The sequence below is a fragment of the Mytilus edulis genome, chromosome 6, assembly GCF_963676685.1.
Source record: "Mytilus edulis chromosome 6, xbMytEdul2.2, whole genome shotgun sequence".
Taxonomy (NCBI): domain Eukaryota; kingdom Metazoa; phylum Mollusca; class Bivalvia; order Mytilida; family Mytilidae; genus Mytilus; species Mytilus edulis.
In genome coordinates this window covers 77,060,810-77,071,440 of record NC_092349.1, presented here as the reverse complement: position 1 = coordinate 77,071,440, position 10,631 = coordinate 77,060,810, and the positions used below count along the sequence as shown (strand labels likewise).

At 34.4% G+C, this 10,631-nt stretch overlaps 1 protein-coding gene across 1 annotated transcript; it reads right to left on the bottom strand.

Moving 5' to 3' along the window:
* Positions 1-4,283: 4,283 nt before the first annotated feature.
* LOC139526821 (MIF-like protein mif-2) lies at positions 4,284-8,645 on the bottom strand. Its single transcript, XM_071321971.1, has 3 exons — positions 8,430-8,645; positions 5,322-5,494; positions 4,284-4,504 (listed from the first exon to the last, which is right to left on the bottom strand). The coding sequence occupies exons 1-3, from the start codon at positions 8,535-8,537 to the stop codon at positions 4,450-4,452; spliced, it is 336 nt and encodes a 111-aa protein (XP_071178072.1). The 5' UTR covers positions 8,538-8,645; the 3' UTR covers positions 4,284-4,449.
* Between the last annotated feature and the right edge of the window lie 1,986 nt (positions 8,646-10,631).

The following is a 10,631-nucleotide window of genomic DNA, read 5'->3' as shown; positions in this document are numbered from 1 at the left end:
TTAATGTTGAAAAGTCTTAAAGGAAATTTTATACTTTGAGTACAAGTTGGTATATTGAACAATAATCCATGTAAATGAGGTCAAGGTCAAATGAACAATGTGGAACGTGCATGTACGCCTTATAATCATTACATACACCAAATATAGTTGACCTACAGTTATACTAATACTACTTATAGGATCTGAAATACAGACTTGACCAAGAAAACTAATCCTTTATCACTGATCCACGAAATCAGTTCTATATAAAACAGAAGATGTGGTATGAATACCAATGACACAACTCCCCTCAAGAGACCAAATGGTACAGAAACTATCAACTATAGGTCACTGTGTCAGGTGAACCATGTCAATACACACACTAGTGACATGACGATCTTGCAAGGATCACATAATACAAAAGACAAATATCATATTAATCATAAGAAGTGAAAAGTACACATTATATTAGCTGTACCTTAATTTTTTAAGTTCAGTTTTACCTATAATGAATGCACTTTGTTTTGCTCACATGTCTGCGACTGTCAAACTACAAGTGAGAGGTTTAGCTAGTTGTAAAACCAGGTTTAATCCACTATTTTCTACATAAGAAAATGTCTGTATACTGCAGGGACTTTTTGTGGTTTTTTTTGTAACAAACTTTTCAGTTTTTAGCTCACCTGACCTGAAAGGTCAAGTGAGCTTTTCTCATCACTTGGCGTCCGGCGTCCGTCGTCCGTAAACTTTTACAAAAATCTTCTCCTCTGAAACTACTGGGCCAAATTTAACCAAACTTGGCCACAATCATCCTTGGGGTATCTAGTTTAAATATGTGTCCGATGACCTGGCCATCCAATCAAGATGGCCGCCATGGCTAAAAATAGAACACAGGGGTAAAATGTATATTTTGGCTTATATCTTTGAAACCAAAGCATTTACAGCAAATCTGACATGGGGGTAAAATTGTTGATCAGGTCAAGATCTATCTGCCCTGAAATTTTCAGACGAATCGGACAACCTGTTGTTGGGTTGCTGCCCCTGAATTGGTTATTTTAAGGAAATTTTGCAGTTTTTGGTTATTATCTTGAATACTATTATAGATAGAGATAAACTGTAAACAGCAATAATGTTCACCAAAGTAAGACCTACAAATAAGTCAACATGACCAAAATTGTCAGTCAACCCCTTAAGGAGTTATTGCCCTTTATAGTCATTTTTTAACAACTTTTCGTCATTTTTTGTAACTTGTACAAAAATCTTCTTCTCTGAAACTACTGGGCCAAATTTAACCAAAATTGGCCACAATTATCATTGTGGTATATAGTTTAAAAAATGTGTCCGATCACCCTGCCTACCAAACAAAATGGCCGACATGGCTAAAATTAGAACATATTGGTAAAATGCAGTTTTTGCTTTATATCTTTGAAACTAAGACATTTAGGGCAAATCTTTTAAGCTTTAAATGTCCATCAGAATAAGATCTATCCCCTCTCAAAATTTCAGATGAATCTGACAACCTGTTGTTGGGTTGCTGCCCTACAATTGGTAATTTTAAGGAAATTTTGCAGTTTTTGGTTATTATCTTGAATACTATTATAGATAGAGATAAACTGTAAACAGCAATAATGTTCAGCAAAGTAAGATCTACAAATAAGTCAACATGATCAAAATTATTAGAGGACCCCTTAAGGAGTTATTGCCCTTTATAGTCAATATTGAACAACTTTTCGTCATTTTTGTAACTTGTACAAAAATCTTCTTTTCTATAACTATGGGCCAAATTTAACCAAACTTGGCCACAATCATTACTAGGGTATCTATTTTAAAAAAGTGTCTAATGACCCCGCCTACCACCCAAGATGTAAAATCAGTAAATACAGTAACAGGTGAGCGGCACAGGCTCTTGATAGCCTCTAGTTTAAGCAGACACGTAGCCATGAAAATGAGATCAAGCACACACTACATATGACAGACGGAAACCTCGTAACATATGGGTTGATATACAAGGTGTGATGCATCAAGGTCCTTGCCCCGCTGAAATATAAAGCATTATATAAATAGTGTGAGTTGCATCCCTAATTAATTATCTCGAATTTTGTGACTTGCCGTCTAAGATACATTCGCTGGCTTGCTGTTTATGCAATAGCATTGTGACCCAGCAGGATCTCAAAATTATTGGCCGGTTTTTATACGTCCGTCCAAATTTTGATGGGGACGTATTATGGTATACAGATGTCCGGCGTCCGTCTGTCTGTCGGGCGTAAACATGTCGCACCGTAACTTGAAAACGACTTATCCAAATTTTATGAAACTTAATATAGTTGTTTCTTATGATGGTCAAACGATCTGTATACCTTTTGGTGAAAATAAGAATAAAACTTTTTGAGTTAAGGGACTTTGTAACTAAAACAGGGATGTGTTTTTTTCACATGTCGTGCCGTATCTCAAAAACTATGTATGATTATTGCATAAAACTTACACACAAGACGACGGGCGTATTATGCGCCTATGGTGCAGCTGTTTATTTCACTTTGTCATTTTGTGGACTGACTGATTCTCTAGATAGGCAATACAAGGTCGCTGTCTTTGTCATTCTGTGGACTGACTGCTTCTCTAGATAGGTAATACTAGGTCGCTGTCTTTCAATGTCGATAGGTCAAGGATTTGTGTCTTTCTGTGGACTGACTGTTTCTCTAGATAGGTAATACTAGGTCGCTGTCTTTCAATGTCGATAGGTCAAGGATTTGTGTCTTTCTGTGGACTGACTGCTTCTCTAGATAGGTAATACTAGGTCGCTGTCTTTCAATGTCGATAGGTCAAGGATTTGTGTCTTTCTGTGGACTGACTGTTTCTCTAGATAGGTAATACTAGGTCGCTGTCTTTCAATGTCGATAGGTCAAGGATTTGTGTCTTTCTGTGGACTGACTGCTTCTCTAGATAGGTAATACTAGGTCGCTGTCTTTCAATGTCGATAGGTCAAGGATTTGTGTCATTCTGTGGACTGACTGTTTCTCTAGATAGGTAATACTAGGTCGCTGTCTTTCAATGTCGATAGGTGACTGTTTCTCTAAATAGGTAATACTAGGTCGCTGTCTTTCAATGTCGATAGGTGACTGTTTCTCTAAATAGGTAATACTAGGTCGCTGTCTTTCAATGTCGATAGGTGACTGTTTCTCTAGATAGGTAATACTAGGTCGCTGTCTTTCAATGTCGATAGGTGACTGTTTCTCTAGATAGGTAATACTAGGTCGCTGTATTTCAATGTCGATAGGTGACTGTTTCTCTAGATAGGTAATGCTAGGTCGCTGTCTTTCAATGTCGATAGGTGACTGTTTCTCTAGATAGGTAATACTAGGTCGCTGTCTTTCAATGTCGATAGGTGACTGTTTCTCTAGATAGGTAATACTAGATCGCTGTCTTTCAATGTCGATAGGTCAAGGATTTGTGTAGTAAGATTAACTAGACAAATCCTTCGACAGGTATTTAAGCATTTATAAGGTTCGTTTTCACTTTGACGAATGAAATCTACAAGTTTTCCTAAAAGTTAAACTGTTTGTAATAAAACATTTAAATCCATCCTCCATTACCTATATGTATCTACACGTTTTATCTTTCATTTAAACTGAATAAAATTATATAAAACATCATTTGCTTTCCGCGATAGGAATGCTTTATCAGCTTTCAAATCTAAAACAGTAGCTTTAATAGATGCATAGACGGATTGGGGCGGAGGTTGTGTTGGGGTGGGTAGGTGGGGAAAATTGGTTCATTACTAATTAGGGACCACTAAAGCGTGTCCCTTCTTATGGCAGTTATGAAAATTTCTAGATCCGCCACTGAGATGCGACCGGAACATGGGTTAACCTCCTCGTTCTTTTTGTTTTCAAAGTTTCTCTTTGTTTATAGTTCACTCACTGTAATGTTTTTTTTAATTAATCTAATGTAATTCTTATTCATTTCTCTCTTAGTATTATAGCTATAGTGATAGCTGTACGTTGTTTTCTTCATATTCGATCTGTCCTATCTGAGACTACTATACGTTATCAGAAACATATAATACAATATGTATTCAGTATAGATGAAAGATGAAACGTGTAGATAAATATAGGTAATGGAGGATGGATTTAAATGTTTTATTACAAACAGTTTTAAGAAAACTTTAGAATTCATTTGTCCAAGGGAAAAATCCTCCCGATCTTAAACTTGACAGCAGCCTTTTCTTGTCTGTACTGTTGTATCATATTGTTGGAGGATGACATATCACACCCAAAACATATATATTATAGTCAAATGTGTATAATTGATTTAAACTTTATAAATAAATTTATTGATAAAACAAAATTATAATATTCTACATGTGTTAGTGTTTATTAGTATAAGTAAGTGTTTCAAACATGATTATCAAGGTTAAAGTCATACATATTGTATTCTGTTTATTGTGTAGTTAGTATCATAAATATGTTGTTTTCTTCATTTCCCTTTACCCGCCATGTGCGGTTGAAGATCTGTATAAACAATCTGTACCCTAAAACAAAGAAATAGGTTTTTCTATACAAATATCACAAATATGTTCATTCATCAGAATAATTCGCTTTATATGCAACAATAATATACGTTATAAAAAAAGTCCCAAAAACATCAATATTTTAGAAATGGCTTGCGAACGGGTTTCTTTTACCTGCCTGTTTGTTTGGACTTGTTATGCCTGTGCAACTCTAGTAAATTGTTGGTCTTGAAAATTCTTTCCATTGTACGTTTAAGTAGCTACATTAAATCATTTTCTAATAGAATGATGTATTATTAATGAAACAACAGATATTGTTCAATTTCATCGCTCTGAAATCCAGTCGACTCACTTTACTTTTGTCGATTTGTTTTCGTCCTAAATATGTCTGAAGTATTTAGCATTGGACATTAAATACGCAGCTATCAATCCGAGTATCAATTACTCGTACTTTTCTTTAACATCTTCCACAAGATTAAATTCTGAAAACACATTTTTGCCAAGTTGGCAGGGCCTTGAGTACAGGATGTGGATAATATTTTTTTCCATTGTTTGCATTTGTAATTCAATTTAAAAATAAGGTTTTGGTATGTTAAATGGATCATGTCAAAGTTATTACATTCTCCAAAAACGAGGTATTACTAAGACAAACTAAGAAAGTGCAAGTATGTGGTAGGTACACAAAAAAAAATCGACTGATGATATTAACAATGAAACAAATTTCTCATCCTTCACCTAGCGTATGTGGACAGGGCAAATGTTTTAACATGATAGGTAACATACATTCTATAAAATTGAGATAAAGAAATTGCTAAAAAAGCTGTAATTAACGTCATACTTGTTTCCAGGTAATTTGGTTTCTTCCTTAACAAAGGTAGTAATTTTGTCTGTATATCCTGGATTGTCTTTCTCGTTAAATCTCGCGATGGATATGATTGAGATCAGCATGAACGGTGATTCGTCTCCAGCATTACAAACTAAGGCATCACAGGTGATTACTAGTGTTATTTTCTGTAAGAGAAAATTTACAAACTAAAGCTTCACTGGTGATTACTACTGTTATCATCTGAAAGAGAAAATTAACAAATTTAAGCATCATAGGTTATTATAACTGTTATCTTCTGTAAGAGAAGATTTACACATTAAGGATCACAGGTGATTACGAATGTTACCTTCTGTAAGAGAAGATTTACAAACTAAAGCATCGTAAGTGATTACAAATGTTATCTTCTGAAAGAGAAGATTTACAAACTAAAGCATCGTAAGTGATTACAAATGTTATCTTCTGAAAGAGAAGATTTACAAACTAAAGCATCGTAAGTGATTACAAATGTTATCTTCTGAAAGAGAAGATTTACAAACTAAAGCATCGTAAGTGATTACAAATGTTATCTTCTGAAAGAGAAGATTTACAACCTAAAGCATCGTAAGTGATTACAAATGTTATCTTCTGAAAGAGAAGATTTACAACCTAAAGCATCGTAAGTGATTACAAATGTTATCTTCTGAAAGAGAAGATTTACAAACTAAAGGATCAAAGGTGATTACGAATGTTATCTTCTGAAAGAGAAGATTTACAACCTAAAGCATCGTAAGTGATTACAAATGTTATCTTCTGAAAGAGAAGATTTACAACCTAAAGCATCGTAAGTGATTACAAATGTTATCTTCTGAAAGAGAAGATTTACAAACTAAAGGATCAAAGGTGATTACGAATGTTATCTTCTGAAAGAGAAGATTTACAAACTAAAGCACCGTAAGTGATTACAAATGTTATCTTCTGTAAGAGAAGATTTACAACCTAAAGCACCGTAAGTGATTACAAATGTTATCTTCTGAAAGAGAAGATTTACAAACTAAAGGATCAAAGGTGATTACGAATGTTATCTTCTGAAAGAGAACATTTACAAACTAAAGCACCGTAAGTGATTACAAATGTTATCTTCTGTAAGAGAAGATTTACAACCTAAAGCACCGTAAGTGATTACAAATGTTATCTTCTGAAAGAGAAGATTTACAAACTAAAGGATCAAAGGTGATTACGAATGTTATCTTCTGAAAGAGGGGATTTACAAACTAAAGCACCATAAGTGATTACAAATGTTATCTTCTGAAAGAGAAGATTTACAAACTAAAGGATCAAAGGTGATTACGAATGTTATCTTCTGAAAGAGGGGATTTACAAACTAAAGCACCGTAAGTGATTACAAATGTTATCTTCTGAAAGAGAAGATTTACAAACTAAAGGATCAAAGGTGATTACTACTGTTATCTTCTGAAAGAGGGGATTTACAAACTAAAGCACCGTAAGTGATTACAAATGTTATCTTCTGAAAGAGAAGATTTACAAACTAAAGGATCAAAGGTGATTACGAATGTTATCTTCTGAAAGAGAAGATTTACAACCTAAAGCACCGTAAGTGATTACAAATGTTATCCTCTGTAAGAGAAGATTTACAAACTAAAGGATCAAAGGTGATTACTACTGTTATCTTCTGAAAGAGGGGATTTACAAATTAAAACATCAAAGGTGATTACTACTGTTATCTTCTGTAAGCGAAGATTTACAAACTAAAGCATCAAACTTCAAAGATGATTTCTTTTGTTATCTTCTGAAAGAGAATATTTACAGACTAAAACAGTAACCGGTGATTGCATCAGCTATCTTCTGAAAAGGAAGAACTACATATTAAAGCATCATAGGCAATTACTAACTGTTATCTCCTAGAAGAGAGATTGACAAACTTAAGTAATCACAGGTGGTGATTACAACTGTTATCTTCTGAAAGAGAAGATTACACACTAAAGCATCACAGGTGATTACTAGTGTTATCTTCTGTAAGAGAAGGTTTAAAAACTAAAATATCACAGGTGATTACTACTGTTATCTTCTGAAAGAGAAGATTTACAAACTAACATATCACAGGTGATTACTACTGTTATCTTCTGTAAGAGAAGACATACAAACTAAAGCATCACTGGTGATTACTTATGTTATCTTCTGTAAGAGAAGACTTACAAACTAAAGCATTACTAGTGATTATTTCTGTTATCTTCTGAAAGGGAAAACCTACAAACTAAAGCATAACAGGTAATTACCAGTGTTATCTTCTGAAAGAGAAGATTTACACACTAACGCACCACAGGTGATTACTACTGTTATCTTTTGTACAAAAAGATTTACATGCACATATTGTTAAGATAAGGCTTAAATGGAAGATGCAATAAATGATTACAGTAATTCATGTTATTAAAAGTCTGAATAAGACGCTGATCAACATAACCAGGCAGAGACCTGTACAGTGATAAGAAAATACCCCTAGAGTAAATGTTTATCAAGAGCACTAAACTTAGACAACAATCTAAGAAAATATCGTCCCTGTTCAAACTGTTTCGAGTAAATCGATAAATTGAACCCACAGTGACAGTGTTATATAGCGTAAAAATAAATCAACAACTGTATATTGATACAGTAACCACATGACTTTGGAGACATTTCATCACGTTATATCCTACGCACCTTTGTCCTGAATATGCATGAAATATTTGCCAGAGGCGGATTTGGGGGGGGGGGGGGGGGGGCAGGGGGCCCGCCCCCCCCCCCTTTGAGAAATTTTGTTGTTGCTTTTATAGGGAATCACTGAAGCGTGACGAGATCGGGCCCCCTCTAAGGCAGCCAGTGGGCCCCCACTTATGAAAATTTCTGGATCCGCCACTGTTTGCCACTGGACGTTAAGCATTTAACAATCAATCAATCTTACACACCTAAGAATAGTTATTCAGTTTCAGAGTTTGTCTAATTAAGGCAAAGTTATATAGTTAATCAATATAAAATGTGAAGTGCAAAAATCAAGTATCAAAATCGGTTAACATGGTTAATTAACAAAAAGGGGCGAGCATAATGTATAATTCACAGGTATAAGTTCTTGGTTATATTAATACCTACCTCGATTGGCTTGTCCAAGGTCTCAGCAAGAAACGCCGAAAATTTCTTGGCAAATTCTGTAGGAATCAGTCCTTTATTTAGACTAGTTGTCACCTGCACAATAGGCATGTTTACATGTATGTGTATAATGGAGATGTGTGTATTGAACTTGTTTATCTGACTTATTTAAATGTAATATTATGTCACATATGTATAATTAAACGCATACTCATTGGTAAAGATTAGAAGCGGGGGAAATTTAAATCGATGTTTATAAATAAATTTAAAAGAACTGAGCCAAAGGTTCATGATATTTGATCATATTTAGTAGTTATTCTGTATTCTTTAATTCATATGTCAATTGTCTCTATGTTCGTGATTTGCCTGGTCCGTTATTTCTCTTGTCTAGAGTTGAATGGGGTATATAATTTGGTCAGTCCGTCATATTAAATTAATCTTACTAAGACGTCCGTTTGGTGAGGGATGTATAAATACGCAGCCACGTCCGGATTGGTAAAGTTTAATCTGATGTCTTGAGAAGAAAGTGTCAAGCTCTTTGTGCGAATTATAGAACGTTCGAAACAACTCTCTAGATGAGGAGTCTTACAAGACAAACTGACTATCAGTTTATCAGACATACCTCAGTTTAACAGTGGTATGAATAAATAAATGAATAAAAAGAATAATGTGGTATGAGTGTCAATGAGACCGTCCATATTTCCCGCCTTCATCCTGGAAGAACCCTTTCTTGCATATCATACTTAATGTATTCTTTGCCTTGTTGGTTTGTTCTCGTCCTTGATATGCCTACAAATGCTGGCCACAGGGAACAACAACCAAGCAAGCACTATATCTTTTATACTATACATCATAGCACATCATTATAAGTATTCTCATTTCTTTATAATTTAGAACACCATTATCCCCTATTCTTTATTAGTTCGTCTATTTCCCACTCATCTTCATTTTCTGTCACTATTCACCATTATATGTATACCCCAGCTAGACCCAGTCATCTAATCTATGGACATTTCCGTACACAAGATAATTTATTTCCAACATAGTCTGATAGTGGACCGATGATGGAAAAAATCGTTACAATTTCTGTACACACATTGGATTTCATTTTCGATCATTGTTCAATTTTTTAATACTGGTAGGCATTACAGGATGAATCAATTTACTTTCAGCATTGCTAGTGACGCGGATTCTGTGTGATTAATTTATTTATATAAATGGAGGTCAAGATCATTTTAAAGCCAAACTTATGGAATGATTCCTGATATTAACTGATATAGATACTAAGAAAAGCTTAATCTCAGGAATTCCATGAGCATATTTTCGAGTATGGTACTTCATCATATAGAGCTTGGTGAGATTTGTCGCTGTGGATATCGTTCTTATGTGAAGACAAGGATGTGAAGGGATCTTTTTTATAGTATGTAAATTAATTAACTGTGTCTTTTGTAATTCCAATGATAAAGAAAGAAGAATTCTGGGGAGGGGGGGGGGGAGGGTCTGAGTATTTACAGATGAAATTTGGTATATTTTGAAGAAAAAAACCTTTATCATGGTAAAGAATTATTAGGAACACTCTGAAAAGTTGTGATTCGAATTATATTTGAGTAGATCATGGCCTGTTTTGTGCTGTTCTGAACAAAATCACGGCATCATGACGTCACACTTTCCATTTAAAAAGCATGCATAGTATCAATTTTTTTCTTATTACATCAAAAGACAAATTCAATTGTGGACAGGACTATTTTTTCAGCCCTCTCGATCCCTATTAATAAACTCCAATATCCGATATTTTTTTGTTTAATGATTAATTTGATTTTCAAATTATACTTAAATATATGGGAAATAACTTTTTCTGCTATGTACTATCAAATCCAAGTTTACTATCCACAGCGGTCACTGATGCATACATATATTTGCGTTCATGTAATAAAGAAAAAAACCGGCACGAAAATAATTGAAATTATTAGGGAAAAAAATGATCACTGAATATGGAAAAAAAGGTTGGACTAAATAAATGTCCTGTCCCCAAGTACATTGGGTCGCTTATAAATTGACTTCTCTGTTGTTCTAAAGTTAGTGGTTTTCTATATGTCAGGAGAAAGATATATAATGCCTTGATTCCCAATTTACCTTTTCCGCCTTTCCGTGTTGGCATGGAATGAATGACTTCCAGCTTTTCGTAATGCCCAGTTTTAGTAACGA